Source organism: Cygnus atratus, chromosome 27, assembly GCF_013377495.2.
Source record: "Cygnus atratus isolate AKBS03 ecotype Queensland, Australia chromosome 27, CAtr_DNAZoo_HiC_assembly, whole genome shotgun sequence".
Lineage (NCBI taxonomy): Eukaryota > Metazoa > Chordata > Aves > Anseriformes > Anatidae > Cygnus > Cygnus atratus.
Genome location: NC_066388.1, coordinates 731133 through 753824, shown reverse-complemented (window position 1 = coordinate 753824; position 22692 = coordinate 731133). Strand labels below are relative to the sequence as shown.

General features: G+C 63.5%; 2 protein-coding genes across 2 annotated transcripts; one reads left to right on the top strand and one right to left on the bottom strand.

Annotated features, from left to right (window-relative positions):
• Window positions 1–10433: 10433 nt before the first annotated feature.
• On the top strand, window positions 10434–15633 carry EIF4EBP1 (eukaryotic translation initiation factor 4E binding protein 1). The gene is made up of 3 exons (XM_035562812.2): window positions 10434–10638; window positions 13692–13862; window positions 15229–15633. Exons 1-3 carry the CDS (start codon window positions 10491–10493, stop codon window positions 15258–15260), a joined length of 351 nt encoding a protein of 116 aa, XP_035418705.1. The 5' UTR covers window positions 10434–10490; the 3' UTR covers window positions 15261–15633.
• A 5228-nt stretch (window positions 15634–20861) lies between these two features.
• On the bottom strand, window positions 20862–21859 carry LOC118256017 (nodal homolog). The gene is made up of 3 exons (XM_050715779.1): window positions 21579–21859; window positions 21107–21518; window positions 20862–21014 (listed from the first exon to the last, which is right to left on the bottom strand). The coding sequence occupies exons 1-3, from the start codon at window positions 21857–21859 to the stop codon at window positions 20862–20864; spliced, it is 846 nt and encodes a 281-aa protein (XP_050571736.1).
• Between the last annotated feature and the right edge of the window lie 833 nt (window positions 21860–22692).

Here is a 22692-nt window from a genome sequence, read left to right as displayed (position 1 = left end):
GCCCTGCTCCTCCTGAAGGCCCCTGGGCAGGCTCCGGGGCGGGTCATTTTTTCACTATCAGCTGTTTATACAGATACTGGGACTTCTAAGACAGGCGCTCTCCAAATATGGCATTTGAAGTTTCGGCCAAATGGGGGAATGTCGACAAAGACGAAAAAAATGTGTAAAAAATTATCCAGTTGGCATTTCTGCCCATTCATGAGCTAGCAAAACAGAGACCGCTTTTTACGAGCTTGATCTTTACAAGACTGTTTTGGTTTTTCAAAGCGGGCAGACGAGTGCTTGATGCAACCCCTCTCAGCTCCCAGCTCTTACATTAATTGCTGGCTCGGGCCGAGTCTTGAGCGTATTTGCTCCAGGGAGGATCGTCACTTTGCTTCAATGGGCACGGTGTGAACAAAACGTGCACACGTCTGAGTCTGCAGTGTCACTGCACCCACAGCCCCGGCGCATCTTGGTGCACGGAGCCACAGCTCGATTGTGCCCGAAGGAAAGTAAAGCAGGGGTATTGCGGGAAGGCCAAGGGTAACAAAATGAGGGTGTTGGGCTCTGGAGGGGCTCTTTGCAGGACAAAGCCTGGGCGTTTTACATCAAACCCTCCTGCCGATGGCCCTTGGTGGCACCCTCAGACCACCTCCACGTTGCCGTGCCCTGGAGGGAGCCCTCCCGCCGTGCTCAGAGGCAGGAATGGTGAGACACTGCCCACAGCGAGACAAACGGCCGGGCCTTCCTCCGGGGTGCATCCAGAGCCCTGCTCCTGGAGCCCTCTCTCTGGCACCGAACCGAGATCCTTCCTCTCTCCCCCCCACAGCCAGGGCCCGGAGCCCTCCCTTCCAGCCAAATGACTTTAATGGGGAGAGGAAGGGAGAGTCCCAGTCCTTTTATTGCGGCAGGGGAAGTAACGTGGTTCTGTATCTTTGCCCCAGTTTTCCAGCTGGGAAAGCTGAAGCAGAGGCGCTGGGTCCTGCACGGAGCCACACAACGTCCATCCTCCTGCTCCAGCCATGGGCCTTGCCCTGAGCCCTCGAGGTGCCGGGGATGAGGCTGCACCCCCAGCCCGGGGAGATGTCCCCACTCCCCCAGGGCAGCATTCGGCTCATGGCAGCAGGCAGGAACACCCCTGAAGCGTTGTGAAGAGCCTGAAGCAGCTGGAAACGCCTCCTGTGAGGCTCTTTGTCGCCTTCTCCTCCTGCCCCGTTTTGCTCCCCCTTCCCTGCCGCCCTCCCTCCCAGCCCAGCAGCCTGGGAGCCACCCCGGGACGTGTCCCCATCGCCTGCCCCATGCCAGCACCACCTGAGCAGCCACGGACAAACTCCACTGCCCCAGGAAAGAGAAGGCAGGAGCCCAGCCCAGCCCCACAGACCCTGCAGGGAGCGCTGGCCAATGGGTCAGGCGGCTGTTTAGAAAACTCTGGGAAAATATGTTTATGCCATGGATCAGAGCCACTCCTTTGGCTGTTGCTGCAGAATAAACAATGGGCATTTAAAAATACATCTTTATATATAGAGGCAGGATGGATTAGAGAAGATCCCTACTGGGGGAGAGCTGGGGTACGAGAGGAGGACGCAGAGCAGCGCAGCTCCTTGCTCCTGGAGCTCCAGCACCCGTGGGTGCTTGGAGAGAGGGAACAGACGTCGGAGCTGGCCTCAGGCAGCAGCCCAGGGGCTCAGCATCTGCCCGGGAGCTAGAGGGGTGAGGTGGCTCAGAAAGCAGCAGCTGTGGACCTCTTCCTCTAGGGCGCTTGGCAGCTCCCAGAGGATGCCTCATCGTGGGGCATTTCTCATTTCCAACAGCCCAGCACTGCAGCAAGATGCCTGCACGGCCCCAGATCCCCCACAAAAAAAAAAAAAGGAGGCCCGCACCCTCCCACCCCGCACAGGGCAAGGAGAGCCTTGGTTTGTCCGCCTGGCAGTGCTGAGCCTGCATTAGGTGTAAATCCCCCTCGCCTGATCCGCACAGAGTTTCAGCACGCTGTCACTCCTGCCTCAGCGGGTGCAAAGTCCCTGCACATTTAATCCCTGCCCCAAAGCCTTATCCGCCCCGAGCAGGCTGCACGCACACCGCCCTCATCAGGTGTTTAAGGCCCCCACGTAGGGCTCAGGTCCTGTTAATCCCCCATGCCCGGTGAGCGGATGAGGTGTTATTACAGCTATCAGATCCCTGCCCCGGGTATTAAGCACAGTTTTGATCCTCTCCCCCCCATGTTCAATTCCTAGTCACATCTGTGAGCTCACCGGGGCTGGCAGGGCCCCAAGACAACAGGCAGGAGGACAGGGGGACCAGGCAGGGGTGGGCAAACGCCGGCTTCTCCTCCCGGCATCATTAAACACAGCACAGCCAAGCCTTGCCAAGACTGAGTCAGGCTGCTGCCACACTAGGATAAAACAAAGCCTTTTTATAGCTGGGAGCTCTCGCTGTCCCCCAGCACCCTGTTGGCATACTTACCATTACAGGAAGGGTGATAAACCCAGCGTGACTCTGGCAGCACTGCCTCTCACTGCGCTCCAGGCTGGGCAGCGCTGCCAGCTCCCCGGCCCCACCGGGGTGAAAAAACAGCAGGACCCTGCATGGAGCTGAGCAGAGGGAGACCCCGCGGCACCCGGCGGGATGCAACCCTCTGCATCTTGCTTCCTCTGAATCTGTGCCATGGGCACAGCACCACAGACTCAGCCCCTCGCTGCTGGGGGGAAAAGAGCTCTCCAAGCAGCCACTCACCTCGCTCAGGGACGTGGCACCGCCTCGCTCCCGCATGGCCCAGCCCGAGCAGCCACTGAAGCTCTCAGAGCCCCAAAATTTGGTTTACCTGCACGGACCCTAGGGAAGCACCGGGTAGGTGCAGTGCCCTGAGAGTTGCTGGTACAAAGCACGTAAATGCTGCCAGCCCAGACCCCCCGTGCCCACATCCACATCGGAACAAGCCCTGCCTGGACCCCCACTGCCCCCCACCCCATGGTGCTGCAGGGAGCCCACCCTGGTGGGGCACAAAGCAAGGCACCAGCCCCCACAAGGACACCCAGCACCCCCCACCCAGTACCCCCAGAGCACTGCCTAGTCCCCATCCCCTTTTATCCCCCCCTCCCTAATCCCCAAATGCCTAGCAGCTGGGATGGGACCCTGGCTCATCCTTGTCCCCCACCCCGTGGCTGGTGGGATGAGGAGGTCCTGGCTGTGGGAGAACCCTCAGTGCGTTCCCAGGGCCGTGCACACTGAAGCAGGAGCTGCTCGAGGCGCGGGGTTTTGCCCCAAATCCTCCTGGTGCAGCGTGGGGAGGGGGCCCTGGGGTTCAGTGGGTGGGCAGGGGGCCAGGGCGAAGGCACGGCTCTGCAGCGGGTCCTGCTCTGCCTTTAATGTCTGCTAACCGGTCTGGGGCACCGCGCGCCGGGACCTCGGGAATAGCTCCCATATCGGATTCACAAATCTTGCTTTGAAGTTGTTTGGGATTATCTGTCATCGTCTTTCCTTGTCAGCACATAAACACGCCGTGATGGAGCTTTAACCCGCTGGGTACTGCCTGTCCCGGGAGGCCGGAGGAAGCTCGCCATAAACTGCGGGCTCCCCACCAGCCCCCCTCCTGCGGGGCTCCCGGGGGCCGTGGCTCCGTGTCTGCCGGGGCCAGGCACAGGAAGCGAAGCGTTCCCTGCACCAGGACAATAAAAAATAACAAAAAAGTGCTGTTGACTTCCGTGCAAGCCACCGATTTTAGGGTTCGGGTTGTCGAGCCGTGCTCAATACCCACCCGTCCCTGCAGCGGGACGCACGCCATGGCCATGCCCCTGCCCTTCGCGCCCGTCCCATCGCTGCGGGGCGAGGAGATGCTTCGTGCTCTGCGCCTGGGGCAGCTTCGAGCTTTGGTGCTCGCAGCGACCCTGAGCTGCCCCCGTCCTGCCCTGCTCGGGGGCGATCCCGGCCCCAGGGGCCATATCTTGGCCCCGGGCAAAGCCATCGGCCACGGGTGAGGGTCGGTCCCGAAGCCTGGGAGCTCCCACGTTTTGGGCAGGCGAGCGGCGACCTCGCACGCTCGCATCCTGCTGCCGAGCGAAGCTCCTGGGAGCACCGCAGGGAGAAGGATGAGCGATGCGCAGCGTGGCACGGGGAGCGCGGAGCCCGCTGCTGGCTGCCCGCACAGGGCCGAGGTCCCCATCGTGCTGCTCGCCAGCCCCTTCCCACAGCCCGCTGCCCATGTCCGTGCAGCCCCCGGGGCCGTACAGGGCCCCCGAGACCCCCGCTCACCAGGGAGGCTCCGGGAGCCTCGGGGCCGCCCCTGCCCCGCAGCCCGCGCACGGCTGCGGCTCTGCCCAGGCTGCGGCCGCCCTGTGAGAATCAGGGAAAGGGGCACCCGGGGCCTGAAACCCAGCCAGTGTCAAAGGCTGCGCTAAAGCAATCCCAGGTCCTTCTCCTGCCCCCCAAGTCCCTGCGCAATTACGTCTCTGCATTGAAAAAAAAAAAAAAAAAAAGGAAGGAAGAAAGAAGGTAATAAAGCTGTTTTCTTTCCCATGTCGCTGCAGGGAAGTCCCAAAGTGGCAAGGAGAGAAATGCCCGCTGGTTTTACAGCACCTTGCAGCAGGGCTCGGGTCTGACATTCCCGTCTTGCCCCCAGCTGTGGGAGAGGGAGTTCTCCCCCTCAGCCCCCCCAAAAAGGCACAGAGAACAGCAAAACCTCATCACAGCCCTATTGCTGCTGCAAAGGGGGCAAAAAGGCCGGGAGCCCCCCAGCCCCTGCAGGTGAGGGGCCGGGGGCACAAAGCCCTGAGCTGCTCTGGGGCCAGGCACGGAACAGGGGAGCAAATGGAAGGACTTCCAGGACGTTTCCACCTCCCAGGGGCCAAGGGGATTCGCCTGCCTTTGCCTCATCTGCGGAGGTTTTAGGGACATGTTCACGAGTGATCCTCCCTCACACCGTTAACTGGTTTTCCAGCAGCTATTGCTAAAGAGAAACAGAGGCAGGGGGGAAGGAGGGACAAGTTTGCAATAACACTGACACAAATTTCACAAAAAAAAATGTGGAAACCTCTGAAAAAAAATAAATGTCAGCGACAAAAATAACATCTGAAAGCAGTTGGGCTCCCCAGAGAGAGGTTTTGGGGGGGGGGGAGAGGAGCATCCTGACGGCCGGCGGGGAGGAAAGGCTGCTCTGGGCGATGCGGGGCAGCGTCCCCGGGGCTTGGAGCGGGGCTGGGACTGATCCTGCTGCAGGGGGTGCGAGCGTCCCTGCTGCAAGACGCCGGCCAAGCCGCCACGTGCCGGCTCGCCTCCTGCCTTCGAGGGTCCCCCAGACCTTCAGGGGTCTCCTCCCGTGCAGACATCCCCAGCGCCATCTCCATCCAGCCCCACGTCGCAGCCGGGGCATCCCCAGCGCCCCGCAGCCCCACCAGGCTCGTGGAATGGGAAACAACAACAACAACAACAACAAGCAGCAGCAGCAGCAGGGACAGCGACAGCAGCCACGTCAGACCCGCGGCTCCCATGTCACCACGGCTATTTTTAACCCGTGCACTCCTCCCGCTCCCCGCTTATTTCTCAGAAACTGCTGGAGGGAGGCAAATGGGGAAAAGGTCCACTCCCGAGGGCCGCGCCGCCGAGCTCGCGGCCGGGCGCCGGAGAGGGGCAGCTGCCCCCGAAGGACGCCCCGGCAGCGTGGGGGTCCGGGGGGGGTGCGGGCAGGGGGCTCGGGGATGCTGCAGCCGCTGGGCACGGCCCCGCTCACACCAGCGCCCGCCACCAGTTAAGCCCCGCTGTTTCTCTTGGCGTGCCAAGCAGCCTGGTGTTCTCGTCGGTACATATTTCACATCACCATTCCCAGAGCCCGGTTCTTGGGCGCTTATGCAATGAGCTCTCCACGTTTGTTTTTCAGGGGGTGCGGCGTGCCTGAGGCGGGAGGGAGGCGAGCGTGAATCAGGAGGTGCCGGACGGGGAGGTGCAGGGCAGCGAGGAAGAGGAGGAGGAGGCAGGAACCGAGCCAGCTCCCAAACTTTAACTTTCAGGGGAAGACAGGAATCGTGCTGGAAGCTCAGCCACAGCCCCCCAGGCCAGGGGTCCCTGAGCATCCCCGTCCTTACGGCCCCGGCAGCCCCAGCGCCACGGGGCAGGCACAAAGGGTGCCGGGGGCGAGGTCCTGAGCGTGGGAGCAGGCTGGGGACCTCTCCCTGCACTGCGGTGGAGCGATGGCGTGGCTGGACGCAAAGGAAAGGTTTTGTAAGAGAGCTCAGCCTGCCAGCAAGGCATTCGGTTGCACCGAGGGAGGACCGAGCCCCCTCTGCAGCCGGGAGAAGCTCCACTGCCTTTTTGTCTGGCCATCACGTGCGCCTCCTGGCTCGCATCGGCCACCCGAACCACGAGCAAGGGCAGCGGCAGGAGCCTGGTGTTTTATTTCTGGGGAAATAAAGGGCAGCGGAGGTGCTGAGCGCCGTGCCCAGGCTCCCCCCTCCGAGCCCTGCCCTGCGGGGTGACCGAAGGGCTTGCAGGGCCGTCCCCACGCAGGACAGGGCTTGTACAAAACACCAGTGCCAGGCATTTGCCCGTGCCCCCCCAGCCTGCAGGGACATCCCTGCCACCGCCGAACTGCCTCGGCAGCAGCAGAACCAAGCAGCGCGTCCCGGGGGTGCTGTGGGGGTGCTGAGCACCCTCTGCCAGCGCCTGCACCCGCCCGGGGCACGGACCCAGGCCGGGGCTGCCCCCCCCCCCCCCCCGGCAGGGCGGCGGCGCTTCCATGCAGGATGGGGTTGTTTACCGGGGGCAACTTTATCTGCAGGAACAGCTCCTGGGCGGGCAGAGGGGATGTGGGCCGCTCGCTATCTGCGCCGGCATCGCAGGGGAATGTAAACACCGACGGGGAAATGGCACGGGGACATCCCTGCCGCCCGCGCTGCCGGGGGTCGCGGCGGGCACCAGGGGGGCTTGGGACCCCGGGGTGGGGGGGGGGGTCGGGGACCCTCCGAGGACCGGCTGTGCTCCCCCCGTTGGCAATAGCAGCAGCGAGGGGTCTGATCCGGCGCCAGCGCTCAGCCCCAGCGATGCTCTGCCTGGCCGGGGAGGGCTTCAGAGCCTCGCTGCCTGTTTACAGCCCCGGGGGAAGTTTACCCTCCCCGGGTTTATTTTCTTCCTGCTCCTTTCATCAGCAGCTGGTGGAAGTGCCCAGGGACGGGCAGGATCTGCCCCACGCCTGCACCCCCGGGGGTGCTCCCCGCATGCAGGGCAACCAGAAAGGCCGAGCAATTCACGGGTTATGGGACGAGTTTTCCAAGAGCCACGGGGGAGTTTTGCCCCGCTGGGAGCCTGCTGGAGGAGCAGGCGTTTCACAGATGCCCCCCCGGGTCGGCAAGGAGGGATTTGTGCCAGCGGGTCGGGGGCAAACAGGGGCTGCTGGGGAGGGGCGCTGCCACACAGCTCCCCCCGTTCCCGATTTAGAAGGCAGCGAGGTGATAACGTGCGTCACATGAGGATGAAGAAGGGCTTTCCAGCCGGGGAAAGAACAGATAAAGCGCCCTGGAGATGAACACGTTGGCACCAGCGGGCGCTGCCAACACGAGCCCGCGGACAGCGGGGCCGGAAGCCTGCGAGGGGAGGGCAAAACCCCCCCACCAGGAGCACCCCCAGGACCTCCGTGGGGGGCTGGGGTCCCCACGCCCCCTCTTCACCCTGATCCGTGGCTTTGGGTGCCGGGCAGCGGGGCAGGCGCCCAGACGAGGTTGGGAACCGCAGCCCCGAGCCCCACCGCGGGCAGGATGTGCCCCGGCAGCCCGACCTCCCGCGGGCGCCCTGACCCCGTCCCCGTTCTGTGGGAGCGGGAGGAGGAAACGGCCGAGGGCCTCGTTAAGCCGTGCCTGGGCGCCGCGCTGGGCTGGGGTCACGGCCGGTGTCACCCGGCACGGCCGGATGCGTTGGCTTCCTGCCCAGCGCCCGGTAATCGATTCAGCAGCCGCACTGGGGCAAAGGGGATGGGATGGGATGGGATGGGATGGGATTGGATGGGGATGGGGATGGGATGGGGATGGGATGGGGATGGGGATGGGATGGGATGGGATGGGGATGGGGATGGGATGGGGATGGGATGGGGATGGGGATGGGATGGGGATGGGGATGGGGATGGGATGGGATGGGATGGGGATGGGATGGGGATGGGGATGGGGATGGGATGGGATGGGATGGGGATGGGATGGGGTGGGGTGGGGATGGGATGGGATGGGATGGGGATGGGATGGGGTGGGGTGGGGTGGGGTGGGGATGGGGATGGGATGGGGATGGGGATGGGGATGGGGATGGGATGGGATGGGATGGGATGGGGATGGGGATGGGGATGGGGATGGGATGGGGATGGGATGGGATGGGGATGGGATGGGGATGGGATGGGGATGGGGATGGGGATGGGGATGGGGATGGGATGGGATGGGATGGGATGGGATGGGGATGGGGATGGGGATGGGATGGGGATGGGGATGGGATGGGATGGGGATGGGGATGGGATGGGATGGGGGATGGGGATGGGGTGGGGATGGGATGGGGATGGGGATGGGGATGGGATGGGGATGGGGATGGGGATGGGGATGGGATGGGATGGGGATGGGGATGGGGATGGGGATGGGGATGGGATGGGATGGGGATGGGGATGGGGATGGGGATGGGGATGGGGATGGGATGGGATGGGATGGGGATGGGGATGGGGATGGGGATGGGATGGGATGGGGATGGGGATGGGGATGGGGATGGGGATGGGGATGGGATGGGATGGGATGGGATGGGGATGGGGATGGGGATGGGATGGGGATGGGATGGGATGGGGATGGGGATGGGGATGGGGATGGGGATGGGGATGGGATGGGGATGGGATGGGGATGGGGATGGGGATGGGGATGGGATGGGATGGGGATGGGGATGGGGATGGGGATGGGGATGGGGATGGGATGGGATGGGATGGGATGGGGATGGGGATGGGGATGGGGATGGGATGGGGATGGGATGGGATGGGGATGGGGATGGGGATGGGGATGGGATGGGGATGGGGATGGGGATGGGGATGGGATGGGGATGGGATGGGATGGGATGGGATGGGATGGGATGGGGATGGGGATGGGGATGGGGATGGGATGGGGATGGGGATGGGGATGGGGATGGGATGGGGATGGGATGGGATGGGATGGGATGGGGTGGGGTGGGGTGGGGTGGGGATGGGGATGGGATGGGGATGGGATGGGATGGGATGGGATGGGATGGGATGGGATGGGGATGGGGATGGGATGGGGATGGGATGGGATGGGGTGGGGTGGGGTGGGGTGGGGATGGGGATGGGATGGGATGGGGATGGGGATGGGGATGGGATGGGATGGGATGGGATGGGGATGGGGATGGGATGGGGATGGGATGGTATGGGGATGGGATGGGGATGGGATGTGATGGGGATGGGGATGGGGATGGGATGGGGATGGGGATGGGGATGGGATGGGGATGGGGATGGGGATGGGATGGGGATGGGATGGGATGGGGATGGGATGGGGATGGGATGGGGATGGGATGGGATGGGATGGGGATGGGATGGGATGGGGATGGGGATGGGGTGGGGATGGGATGGGGATGGGGATGGGGATGGGCAGCCCCCGCCGCCAGCTCAGCCTAGGCCAAGGGGTGGGCGCAGGCAGTGCCCGGGGCAGCGGGGCAGTGCTCGTAGCTTTCCCTGTGCCGTTTTCAGCCGCAGCCCCGGGCCGGCGGGAGCCGAGCTCCACCTGTCGGCCCGGGGCGCTGCCAGGGCTCGGCCGGGCTGACCCCTGCGGGCCGCTGACAGCCGCGGCCCGGCACCGCCGCGGGGCCCCAAATGCCCCTTGGCGGAGGGACAACGGAACGCTGGTGTCACCGCCGGGACGGTGCCCTGGGGGCACTGGGGGCACTGGGGGCACTGGGGGCACTGGGGGCACTGGGGGACACTGGGAGCACTGGGGGCACTGGGAGCACTGGGGGCACTGGGGGCACTGGGGGCACTGGGGGCACTGGGAGCACTGGGGGCACTGGGAGCACTGGGGGCACTGGGGCACTGGGGGGCACTGGGAGCACTGGGGGCACTGGGGGCACTGGGGGCACTGGGGGCACTGGGGGCACTGGGAGCACTGGGGGACACTGGGGGCACTGGGGGCACTGGGGGCACTGGGAGCACTGGGGGCACTGGGGGCACTGGGGGGCACTGGGGGCACTGGGAGCACTGGGGCACTGGGAGCCCCCACCCCCGCGGAGCCCCCGGGCCGGGCACCGTCAGCGGCGGGCACAGGGACCCGGCGGCCCCGGCGCTCTTGGCCCGCCCACGGCCCCGCCCACCACCGTTAGACCACGCCCCCTCCGACCCCCCTAGGCCGCACCCCCATGGAGACCCCGCCCCCAGACAGACCACGCCTTTCACTCCGTGCCCCGCCCCCTCCGTGCCCCGCCCCTTTCCCTGCCGCCCGCGCCGGAAGGGGCGGGCCCCGCGCCGGAAGCGGCGGGCAGGGCGGCGGGGCGGCAGGGTGGCGGCCATGTCGGGGCGCTGCTGCCAGGGGCCGACGCCGAGCCGCGACATCCCGGGGCCCGGCAAGCGCCTCGCCCTGCCCGACGGCGCCCCGCTGCCGCCCGGGGACTACAGCACCACGCCGGGGGGCACCGTCTTCGGGACCACGCCGGGCGGTGAGCGGCAGCGGGGCGGCGGGGGGGGGCCGGCACCGGCACCGGGACCGCGCTGAGGGGCGGGGGGGGCTCGGTTGGGGGGGCTCGTGGGGGTCTCCCCCTCTTTTGGGGGGGGTCTCCCCCTCTTTTGGGGGGGGTCTCCCTCTTTTCTGGGGGGTTTCCTTCTTTTTTGGGGGGGGTCTCCCTCTTTTTTTTGGGGGGGGGGGTCCCTGTTTTTGGAGGGTCTTCCTCTCTTTGGGTTCTTTTTGGTCCCTCTGTTTTTGGGGGGGGTCCCTCTCCTTGGAGGGGGGTTCCGGGGGGGCGCTTTTTTGGGTGAGCGGGTCCCCAGAGGGGTTCTCTTGGGGTTTTTTTTTTGGGGGGGGGGGGCTCCGGCTCCGTGGGGGCTGGGGCTGCCTCCCCCCTTCGGAGAGGGGCTGCGGCGTGGTAGGGTCCTTGGGGGGGCTCTCACCCGGGGTGGGGGGTCTCAGGGGGGTGCCTGGGGCCGTGCGCCCCTTCCCCTTTTTGGGGGGGGGCTGCCTGGAGCTGCGGGCCCCTCTGGGGGGAAGGAGCGAAGGGGTCGTGCTGCCCCACGGGAGGGAGACCCCTGGGGGGGGCAGCTGGGGGGGGGGGGGGGCTCCCCTCCCCGTGGCACGGCGTGGAACGGCAGCTTTTATTCCTCCCAACCTCCTCAACGTTTCCTGGCAGCGCCGTGCCCCACGGCCCCAAAACACCGCGGGGGGTTGCTGCCCCCCCCCCCCCCCCCCCAGCTCGGGGCAGGGAGCTGCCCCCCGGCCGTGCCCGCCGCCGGCGCTGCTCGCCCCACGCAGCTCGGTTCGGGGCCGTGCTTTGGGGGCACAGCACCGGGTGCCGGCGGCTGGCCGCGCTCCCGCTCGGAGGCTCCCCCTCTTTTTTTTTTTTCTTTCTTTCTTTCTTTTTCCGTGCCCCCGAGAAGCTTTCCCCCGCGTCGGTGTGGGGAGCAGGAAGGGTGGAACCGCTCCCGGACCGTCCCGAGGCTTTTCTCCGCGTCCCGAGGCTTTTCTCTGCGGCGTTGTGGGCGAGGGCCTGGCGGGGAAGGGGGAAGTCGGCGCCGCTGACGCAGGCGTGCGCTTGGGCTCGTGCAGAAGCCTTGGGCTGGCCGGGGAACCGAAGCCCTGGTGTTATTCCTGTTGCGCTCTCTCCCTTGAAGGCAGCAGGCAGCTGAGCCCCGCGAGGTAGGGCTGGGAGGAATGCTTCTGGGCGGCGTTCCCGGCCCGGTCAGCGCCGCTGGTCCCTCAGCGGGCCCTGCGGGGCCGGTGTTTGTCCGTGCCGGGAGTTCGTGAGCGCCCGGCGCGGGGAAGGAGAGCAGCCGGTGCTTGCCGTCAGCGTGTGCGCGCCTGGCAGAGCCCCCGGCGCCCCGTGACCGCGGTGCCTGGGGCCCAGCCCGCCCCGGGGTCAGGGAGCCTCAGCCGGGGCTGCCGCCGCTCCTCTGCTCCCCTTTCTGAGAACAATTCCTCCTCCCGCATCGCCGGGAGCAGCCCTCGCGGAGACAGCGACCGGCACCTCTCACGCCGAGCCCCCCCGCGTGCGCCGGCGCCCTCCCGGGCGTCCTCCTGCAGTCCCCGCAGCGGGGCCGACCCAGGCGAGCTGCCTCGTGCCGGGGCTCCTGGGCTCCCTGATCCCCCCCCCCCCCGGGCAGGCTGGGGGAGCGAAGGAACTCCCCGTGCCCTGCCTGCCGGCACAGGACGGAGCCGGTTCTCCTCGCGGCAGAGGTTAAAACGACAGCGTAGAGGAACGGGGAGCAGGCGGGAGGCGGCGGGCGGCCTTTCAGCAGCGCCCCTTCCTTCCGCCGTCCCCGTCGTGCTGGTCTCGGCCCCCTCGCCTTTGCCGAGGGCACGTGCACGCGGCGCGTCTCCCCGGGCCCACGTGCAGGGCGACTGCGGAACCTGCCACGCCTGGGAGAGGGCCCCTGCGGCGGGAGCGGGGCGGGACGTTTCGGGGGCCACTTCCACCAAGCCCCGTCCCGGGGAAGGCGCCCAAAGCGAGCCGCCTTTCCCTCTGGACCTTCCCCCTGCGCGCAGAGGGTTCGGTGCCCGAGCCGTGGCAGAGGCAGGGCTGTCGCGGGCCGTGCTCCTAGCCCTCGGTACCCGAGCTGCAGCTCCAGGAACCGCCCCTGCCCCCAGCAGCGCGCGGCTGAGCCGGCGGGACGCGATCCGGCCTTCTGGAAGCCAGCCCGGCTGCGCGCAGCTCCGAGTCCTGTCGGTTCTCCCCGGTCTGCGGGGACGGCTCAGGCAAAATCGTGCAGTGGGACGGGCTTTCTGGTGTTCGGGGAGCTCATCGGCAGCGCGAAACGTGGTATCTAATCGCTCTTTTTTAAGCAGTCCTTCGAAATAGCGTGGGTGTGGTGGCCCGGCTGTTAGGGGGAGTTTATTTCCCCGCAGGGGTTTAGCTCTGGCTGGAGCTTTCTGGGGAGCGCCCGAGAAGGGCTCCGCTCTGGCCGGAGGGGCAGCAGAGCAGCGAAGGCCGGCCCAGAGAGGAGGTTTGCGGCTCTCCTCTCAGGGAAAGGAACGACTGTTCTCAGCGCTTCCCGGGTTAAGGCTGCGGTCTGTTTGGAGGGAGCCCTCCTCCGCCTGTGGGTTTGAGCTTCGTCCAGCAGCGGTTCCCTGGCAGGGAACACGCTGTTCGGCGTGGCCGTGTTCCTGGAAATCCGCGCGCAGCCCGAGCTCGGCGGCTCCCCCTGAGCCTGCTGCGCTTTGCTGGAGCCGCGTTGTTCCCCCGCGGGCAGGGGGGGCAGGACGTGGTCTGCCTAGCCACAGAGCGGGCGTTCGGGCTCCTGTCCCCCGAGAGGTTACAGGTGGGTGAGCTGGGTTACGCGCGGCTTGCAGAGGCAGATGCCGGGCAGGAATTCCCGTTTACTCTTTTCTTTTTTTCCCCTGCGACCCGATCCCTTCCACCCAGCCTAAGGTCTGCTGCACGCGGCGTTAATCTGAGCTCTGGAGGCTGCTGTCCTCCCCTGCTGCAGGCCGGTGGCGTCAGCTGTCACTTGGGAGCCTGGCCCTCGTGTGCCTCTTCTGACAGCGCGCTCTCGTCTCCCCCAGGTACCAGGATTATTTATGATCGCAAGTTTCTGATGGAGTGCCGCAATTCTCCGGTTGCCAAAACGCCACCTTCTGACCTTCCGGACATTCCAGGCGTTACCAGCCCAAGTGTGGAGGAGTTGAAGGTTGAGAACAACCACGTGCAGAGCTACGATGAGAAACCGAGCGTAGGTGAGTGCACAAGACCCGAGCCAAGCCCGTTCCTGGTTCCCACGAACACGGCAGCTCTCGCAGAACGGAGCCGGGAGGTGCCTGTGGGCGGTGGTTAGCACTGGTGCTCCCGAGGTGCTGTGGGACCTGGTCGTTGGGGTCTCACGGCTGCTAGTTTCTGCTGTGGTCCACGGTAATGTGAAAATTTCTTGGTTTCGGTGTGATTTGTATCACGTTATCGCTTTTCTCATTAATTTGGCATTTAGGAGAATGCCACTGCACCAATAACCCTGTGGTGAGAGAATGGGAGCAGCTGTTCTCGCCTCTGCCGTTTCGCAGCTGTTTTGCCTTTTTCGGAAACGATCGTGTTACAGTTTAGAGCAGGATTTGTTTGGGAATTCAGTTTTGTTTGAAACCAACCTGAGATGTAAATTCTCTGACTTTTTGGACATCAGAGCTTCTGGTGTACAAGTGAGCTCAACTGACTTAGCTGAGGCGCGGTGGCTGGTTTATGTAGGTAAGTTTTCGGGTATCCACCGCTGTCTTGAGCGGCTTCCACAGAAGCTTGCGGGCGTGCGTAAGATAGGAAGGTAAAAGTTAGTCCAGAGCAGGACAGAGGTCACTGCCCGCTGTGCAATGAGCACGTCTAAGGCACTGCAGCAGGAAGAAAGCAAGTACTGCTCTAAAACAGTCTAAAAATAAAAAGTTGAGCTCGCTTCTTGAAGGAACCTGAAAATGCCACGTGTGATCAACGATCCTGTCCCTAAAAATAAAGCTCTGGATACCCATCAGTTGGTTCCCTGCTTACTCCAAGTAAAATCTTTGCAGGGTCAGTATTGCTCAATGCTTTTGTACCCGCTGTTGTGACCTTTGGTGTCTCCCTGGATTCTCTGGCAAGCTGAGCCACGGGCTGCGTGCTGGGTGCCAGCTAGGTTGTGACTTCTTTCCAGAGGAGCCCTGTTGCCAGGAATAGATCACCGCTGTTCGCGCTGGCATCCTATCGAATTGCATGGGCTGGGGTGGCAGCCACGCAGATACAAGGATGCAAAAAGCAGATCTGTCTTTGGTAACAGAAGTCTACACCAGAGATTATCGACGTTATTCTTTGCATTCCTTTTTGTAAGGAATCCCAGGCGCAGGAATTACTCACAGGGCATCTCCTCTACCTCTGCTCTTGTCTGTACCGTGTGAACACGATCCTCTCTGAGGACAGAGCTTGCTTTGTTGCTCGCACGGGCTGTTTTGGTATCAAACTTGGTTCCTGGGTGTGGATTTCAAGTCCAGACAGACACATTTGATGCACAACTGGATGCTGTTGCTTCAGTACAATATTTGGTGTTTAACTTGAAACTTTGAGGACTCATTCAGGTTTTGTCCTTCTCGACAGGTGAAGAAGAACAGTTTGACATGGACATCTAAAGCACGTGCCCTGAGAGTGCTCATCCGTGAAGAACCAGGACCTTGTGTCGAGGATTCCCACCAGCCAGGCCTAAAGCAGCCCATGCCTTGAGTGCCTTCCTGCTTCCTGGGAAAGGCAGCTTATTCCCTTCCGAGAACAGAGCGTATCCTGTTACAAGGACTGAATCTCAGCCTCTCCGTGTGGGTGTGAATACACAAGTACAGCCCCTGCTGATGGGCCACGGGGTGCCAGGGGAGGCAGTCTCAGTGATTGTTTTTGTTTCCAGTTTTATGCTTTTGTTAATCATTTTAATACTATAAGAGTTACTGAAATGCAATATAAGGGAGAAATAAATCATTTGGACTCTCCTGGTATGGAGATCAATGCAATAAACTGAGCGTCTGTCCTTTATTCATTCCAGCAAGGAAACCACCAGCCTGTTTCAGAGCTGGCGGGGTGGTTTTGTGTACAGGCTTGAGCTCAGCACTGTGCTTTTGGTTTCGCCCAAAGATGAAAGCTGAGCTGCGTTCGGCCCTCTTTGAAAACATCTGTGTGCACCATGTGCAACGCCTGGTCACCAGCAGGAAGTCTGCTTCCAGAAATAGTTAACAAACACTGTTTGCCACGTGCTTTCAGATAGTTCCCTTGCTAGGTCACGGCGCAGGTGTCCACAAGCCCTTCTTCTAAAAGCCCTTCTTCAAGTCATCCCCCAGAAGGGACAGGGCTCAATCGGGCCACAGGTGGAAGCAGCTCAGATGAAGGCAATGGGAGCCACCTGCTGCTGAGCAGCGCAGAGAGGGGCCCCTGGCCCTGCCCTGCCCAGAGCCTGCAGGTTCTGTGCTGCAGCTCCTGCCTTTCCAGAGTAGCTGCTCTCTTCCAGCGTGCAGGTGAGGTTACCGTTTCTTTGTGATACGTGCTGAAATTCCTACTTGTCTTTACGCTTTGCTCTCCTTTTTATAATTTAGTGAGCAGGAATTAAAATTTGGGGGGTTAACCGGGAAGCCAAAAGGAAGCTTGTTTGGCTTTGAGGGAGGAAACTTTGTCTGAGAGGCGTTTTACTGTTCATCTTAAGCCCTCCAAAGAAGGCATTTAAATTCCTAGTCTCAATACATTTTAACGAGTGTGTATTGTGGGGCAGTCTCTAACATGCTGCTGTTACTGCTTTAGAGATGGTGCCGATGGTGGTGCCTTGTCGTGTCCATGGCTGCGGAGGTGCCTCAAAGAAAAAGAAAGCGTATTAGGACATGGCCTGAACTTGGCGCTTCCTAACAGACAATAAGTGTCTGTTCGAATCAGTCTTAGCAGATAATACTTAAATACCTGCTAATTAAGCCCAATTGTGACATTATGATATGCAAGCCTTTAATAGTGAGTAACAGAAGAAAGAGTCAAAGCAATCGATGCTGATAAAACTTGCATTTTTAAAGATAAGGTTAAGTGTTTCTCTGAAACCTTAATGGGAACAGATTCAAGCTCACTGCCTCCCAGTGCCACGTTATCAGTCTTGCAGCTCCGTACCAAGTGCTGAGTTTTGGTGTGTGCATTCAGCGAGAAGCTGCTGTCGCTGCTGGAGCATGTGCTGTGAGCTGCAGCTGGCACCGACACCTCTCCAGCTAAATATTTTCAGAAACGGCACCACCAAACCGCTCGGCTGCTGACAGCACTGCACAGCGGTTGCAGATTCGTGTGTGCTTGGACCCATCCTGCTTCCTGGTCACTGCAAAATCAGAGCGCTCTGCAGCTGTGCTGTCTGGGGGAGGAAGCAGGAGCCTCGTTTCTGAGACCTTACGTTAATTTTTGAAGCTGATTACTTTAGGGCTAGACCAGAAAAGCCGTGACAGGCTTTTGGGGCGGTAGTTGCAATAACTAGGTTTATGCAGTCAGTGCTGAAGCAAGTTTTCCTGCTCTGTCCTAACCAAACTAATCCCTTGCATGAGCCATGTGTACCGCTGGTGTGCTCCCCAGGGTGGGATTTTGGACTGGGGCTGTTCTAAAACTGCTGGGATCTGAGCTCCTTGCCTGCAGCATCCCCAAAGTGAGAGCCTTGTGATGTCTGGTTTTCTCTCAGTACAAAAGCAACTCTGTGTGTTTTTTTTCTGAGCAAGTGTCAGCTATTGCAAGCAATACCCTTAAATTCTGTTCCACCCCCCTTGCCCAGGGGGTCACAGAGTATTTTAAGTGCTAAGTGTTTTGTCCATGCCTGCGGCAGCCGTGCATCGGTATCTGCGTGCATATGTACGGCTGGGGAGGGCATCAAAGCTCCGGCTGCCCGCAGCAGCAATTCGTAGCCGATCACTGGGGAAGGAGAAGCACCTGGCCAGGTGTCAAACGGGGTCCATACAGGTCAGGATTCCTGCGGGGTTTGCAGAGGGAGCGCCCTGGGGCCATGGGCACATCAATGCCTTCACCTGGAGAAGCTGTGAGCCTGTGACAGATACGTGACCCTGGGGTGCTCTGCTCTGATGCAATCCAGCCCGGGCACAGGCCTTGACCTTGCTGGGGCCATGGGACCACGCAGCTGCAGCCGCCCCTGCTCCTTTTGCAGTTTTCCTCCCTCTATCGCACCCCTGACCAGTGCCACATCTTTCAGCCGGGCTTTTTGGCTCCGTCTCCTGCCTGCACCAAGTTTCTAGCACTCCAACCTTGCCTAAGCCGTGTGAAAGAGCAGTTTGGGCTGCCGGGGCAGGTCGCTGCCGTACTGGCATTTGGTCCTCACCCAACACCTTGCGCTCGGAGCCGCCTTTGTCACAGGCCGAGCCCCTGCGCGGGGCCGGCAGCTGTGTCGGTGCAGTTGTGCACACAGCGGGGGGCGAAGCAGCCGTGGGTGGCGGTGCTGCACAGCTGGGGTGCTCCGGGGAGGTCCGGGGGGACAGGTGTTGGCTTTGTCATCGCGTTTTCCCTCCCCTTTTTGTCTGGGGCAAGGCAGAGCAGAGCTCCCGGAGGGCCTCCGTCCCGGTCCGCGTCCCGGTCGTTGGAGCAGTAACACCTTCTGACCCGAGTGGTGCCTCACTCGGCCGGCTGGACGGCTGTTACCCGTGCCAGTGATAAGCCCTCGCTCTGTTTGCTCTCACGCGCTCTTCTCCTCGTGCGTCCAAAGCAAACCGCGCTTATCTTCGCCTCCTGGAGCACGTGCAGCTCCCGGGGACGCGGGCACCGGCCCACGGGTGGTGGTGGCCGTGCCTTGCACAGCCCTGAGGCTCCCGAGGGCTTCTCTAAGCAGGGAGATGAGAAGGGTCCGGCTGCACGTGCCCATGGACGGTCCCTGCTCTCCCACCCGTCCCAAGGCCCTGGGGTGCTGAAGGGCCACCCGTGTCCCCTGAGCCCCGGCCTGGCCCTGCAGGACCCCACAGCAAGCAGGGCCTGGAGCTGCCCCCCCAGCAAGACTGCCCCCAGTCTGGGTGTCCCTCTGTCCCACAGCCGATGTGTATTGGGCCGAGCAGGCCCCGTTCCACACACGGGGCGCCCAGGCAGATACCTGCCTGCCCGACACTGTAGCTTTGATGTCTTCCGTCCAGCCTGGGATCAATCTCAGCCTGGCTGCCAGCCCCCCTCCTTCCCCAGGGTCACTTCTGAACCCGCTGCAGGGTTTCAGGCACATGATGGAGGGGCCGAGATCTCGAGATATGGCTGCTGGGGAACTGGGGGGGCCCTGCCGGGGCAGGGGGCTGGTGGGAGAAGGGCAGCGGCCCTCTAGGCTGTGCTTCGTGTGGTAATTTTTAAGAGCGAGCTCCTAGCCTGCGAGGGAAAAGGCAAAAAAAAAATAAAAAATGAAAGGGTTTTATTTCAGAAAGAGCCCCGCTCCCCAGGTATCTGCCCCCTGCCAGGGGTTAGCACCAGGGCCGCCCTCTCCCAGCGTTTAACAGCCCCCGCAAATGACCCTCTAATGACGGCTGCAGGGGCGAGGTGCTGGTGGGGATGTGAGCGGGGCTGGCGCAGGGCCGCTGGGGCTGAGAACCAGACGAGCTTTGTTTATCCTCAGCCCGGGATGTGGATTGGGGCCCATCAGGCTGCGCCGGGGATGTGGAGTCGGGGCAGGGGGGTCCTGCCGGGGGGGGCCAGGCTCAAACCCAGGCCCCCGCTCGCCCCCACTGCACTGCCAGGGCAAGGACCCCCGGCAGCAGCGCCCAAAAAGCGAGCTGCCTGCTTCAAATTATTGCTGTTACGGGATGCGGCCCTGCCCTTATCTCCCAGGGGCAAATAAAGGTGGAAATCCACTTAGCCCCTCTCCTCGCTTCAAAGGCCGCAGGTGCTTCCCCAGTTGCTCTTGAGCAACCCACAATCTATATGATCAGGGTGGGAACGGCACCTTCACTATCCCAGGTGAAGTTTCCCATCCCCGGAGCGGGGTTACATCTTTTCCTGCCGCACCGTTTGGGGTCCCCTTGCTCTACAAAGCACAGTGCCCTTTGCACGCTGCATTGACACAGGGGGCTCCCAAATCCCCCCTGTGCCCCGATCTGCCTCGAAATCCCAGGGGAAGCTGCACGAGCAGCCCAGCTCTCCTCGTGGCAGCCGGGCAGGGTGGCCCTGAGCACCCGAGGGTGGCCGGGGTGGGGGGCAGCGTGGGTGCGTTACTCCTGGGGGGTCAGAAAATCCATTTGTATCGACAGGGCACCCCGCAGGTGGGCTGGTGCTTCTGCTCCGGAGCCTTAGCCCTTTATTTTAAGTAGAAGGAGCTGCGGACCATGGCGTGTTGGTCACATCAGGAGGGGGCTGCCAAGTGCTTGCTGCCCAGCTGCTCACACCAGACCCCAGCTGGAGACGATGGGGGGAGAGCCCCCGGCACCACAATGCACAGAGAGCTGGGGGGTCGCATCCCAAGAGACCACCCAGCAGCAAAAAGGGGGGTGGAAATAGGCAGCATGCAGCAGGCATTTCTTAAATACATAATTTATTGAGGAACGGTACAAACACAGCCCTTTCCCTACCGCCCCATCCAGTGAGTGGCTGAAAAGGTTTGAGCAAGGCTGTGCAGATGAAAGCAGCGCGTGAGCTGAGGTTTTCAGGGCAGGCAGGAGGGCTGGGGGGGGTCAGACGTACCCTGACAGACCTCAGGGCTGCATTACATCCAGGGGCACCCAGCTTACCCGTGCAAGCTCTTATTAGAAACTTTTAATAGAAATCTGTTAGAGTTTTAATAGAAATACGATAGAAAATTTAAGGGAAATGCCCACCCCCCTGGGGGACACTGCAAATCTCAGCTGTTTGGATGCTGGGCGAGGTCGGGTGTCGGTGCTGCAGGTGGCCCTGGGCAAGCCCCTGGCTACTGGGAGTGCTCGGGGCGTGCAATGGCAGCACCGACACCAAGGAGGGATGCTCCATGAGCGTGAGCGGAGCAGCACCAGCCCAGCAGCCTCCCCATGCGTCGCCGGGGTCTGCCCCTGCCCCACAGCGCTGCCACTACAGGGGACGTTCCCCCCGTCACCTCCCCGCCACCATCCACCTCCCACAGTTCTGTCTCAGTGCTGTCTCCTCTCTCATGTCCCAAACCCCCGGGCACGAGGGTCCCGGAGGTGGCAGGGGCTCAGAGACGCCCCATCCGTGTTCTGCTCGTGGCTGGCGGCCAGTCCTCAGGGACACGCAGCCCCGCCGTCCCCTCCCCAGCGCGGGAGGAGCTCGCCTCAGTTGCAGCCGCACTCCTCGATGACCATGTCCTCGTGGTGGCGGACGACGATTTCGCCCTTCTCGTAGTAGAGCATGGAGAGGGGGCTCATCCTGACGGGCGAGCAGGCAGGGCACGGCACCTGGTTGGGCTTGTAGAGCTGCAGCAAGCTCTGCGGGGACACGGGAAGGGCACGGCCTCAGCTCCCTGCCTCGTGCCGGGCGGCAGGAGCACAGGGCAGCGGGGGCAGCGGGACCCTCTTACCTGTATGTAAGCGTGGTTGGTGGGCTTGAAGGTCTCATCCACGGGTGACGGGCACTGCCCCTCGCACCGGTAGGCGTTGTACTTCTTGGGGTAGACGATCCAGCTGCCCCAGCCGGTCTGCTCGAAATCCACCATCATGTCCACCCTCCTGCACAAGGACTTGGCATTGGCGTCCTCCCCCGGGCTGGGAGCGGGAGCGTCGCTCACCTTGATCCTTTGCTTCTCCTTCCTGTTCCTGCGGTGCCGCCGGCTCCCCGGGCCCTTGGGGCCGCTGTCACGCATGATGTGCTTGGAGGTCTCCACTGTCCTGATGAGGCTGTGGTCTCCCGGAGACTTGTCCTTGGAGAAGACAAGCAGCAGGACGCTGTCCGCCAGCTCCTGGGGCACGGCCGGCTCCTCGTGGCCGAGGTCGCTCGTGTCCCATGAGCCCGGCGTGGCGGTGGCCGGGGCAGGCTCCGTGCTCGACTCCCACAGCTCCGTTTCCGCAGGACTCGGGCTGCCAGGAGCCGCGTCCTGGTGGAGCCAGGACCTGAGCGTGCCGGTGAGGTTGAACACCTCCCAGGCGGCCTGGCTGTCGGCGGGGCTGCCGGAAAACGTGCCCAGGAAGAGCTCACGAGGGCAGGTCCCGCCGGCCGGGCACCGCCGCTGGCTGTGGAAGATGTCCAGGGTGACATTGCGGGCCGGGGGCAGCGCGGGCGGGCGGACGCGCAGCTCGGCCAGGCTGACCTCCTGGCTGCCCCACAGGGACGTCATGTCGAAGGAGAGTGCCCAGCGGGAGCCGTTCCGCCGGGAACCTGCGGCAGGAGCGGGGACGTGAGGGTGGCCCCAAGGGTGACAGGGCGCTCGGGGACGGGATGGGGATGCTCAGGGACAGGGCACCCGGGGGCAGAGCCGGTCCCGGGACAGGAGCGACTGGGGACGGGGATGCGCAAAGGCACCGGGGGCCGGCGCCGGTGCCAGAGACCGGGATGCTCAGGGATGGGGCGCCCGGGACAGGAGCGCCCGGGGACAGCGCTGGGACGGGGACGGGGATGCTCAGGGATGGGGCGCCCGGGGACAGCGCCGGGCCGGGGATGCTCAGGGCCGGGGCACCCGGGGGCAGCGCGGTGCCGGGCCGGGGCTGCGCGAAGACCCCGGGGGGGGCCAGCTCCGGGCCGGGGCCCCACTCACCGTGCGGGGCGATGCTGAGCGCGGCGGCGGCGGCGGCGCGGAGCGGGGCGGGGGGGGCGCGGAGCAGCTGCAGCATCAGCGGGGGGCAGCGCGGGGGGGCGCGGGGGGCGCAGCCCAGGCGGAGCAGGGCCAGGGCGCAGAGCGCCAGCGCGGAGCGCAGCGGGGGCCGCATGGCTGCCCCGGGCCGCCCGCCGCCCGCTATTTGTACGGCGGCCCCGAGCGCCGCCCCGAGCGGCCGCGGCCCCCCCCGGCCCCCCGCGGCCCCCTCCCCGCCCGGCCCCCTCCCCCGGCCCCTTCCCCGGCCCTCCCCGACCATCCGCGGTGTGCCCCCTCCCGGCCCTTCTGCCCCCTCCCGGGGGTGCGGGACCCGGGGGACACGGGGAAGGGATGTGGGGACACCGGGGGGTGGACGGGGA

Excerpts from the sequence above, each read along its gene's own strand:
- EIF4EBP1 (XM_035562812.2), top strand. The coding sequence starts at position 10,491 with ATGTCGGGGCGCTGCTGCCAGGGGCCGACGCCGAGCCGCGACATCCCG. Across the intron at positions 10,639-13,691 it reads CTTCGGGACCACGCCGGGCG|GTACCAGGATTATTTATGAT; the intron begins GTGAGCGGCAGC and ends CGTCTCCCCCAG. Across the intron at positions 13,863-15,228 it reads CGATGAGAAACCGAGCGTAG|GTGAAGAAGAACAGTTTGAC; the intron begins GTGAGTGCACAA and ends CCTTCTCGACAG.
- LOC118256017 (XM_050715779.1), bottom strand. The coding sequence starts at position 21,859 with ATGACGTCCCTGTGGGGCAGCCAGGAGGTCAGCCTGGCCGAGCTGCGC. Across the intron at positions 21,519-21,578 it reads AGTCCTGCGGAAACGGAGCT|CGACCTCGGCCACGAGGAGC; the intron begins GTGGGAGTCGAG and ends ATGGGACACGAG. Across the intron at positions 21,015-21,106 it reads CCAACCACGCTTACATACAG|AGCTTGCTGCAGCTCTACAA; the intron begins GTAAGAGGGTCC and ends GTGTCCCCGCAG.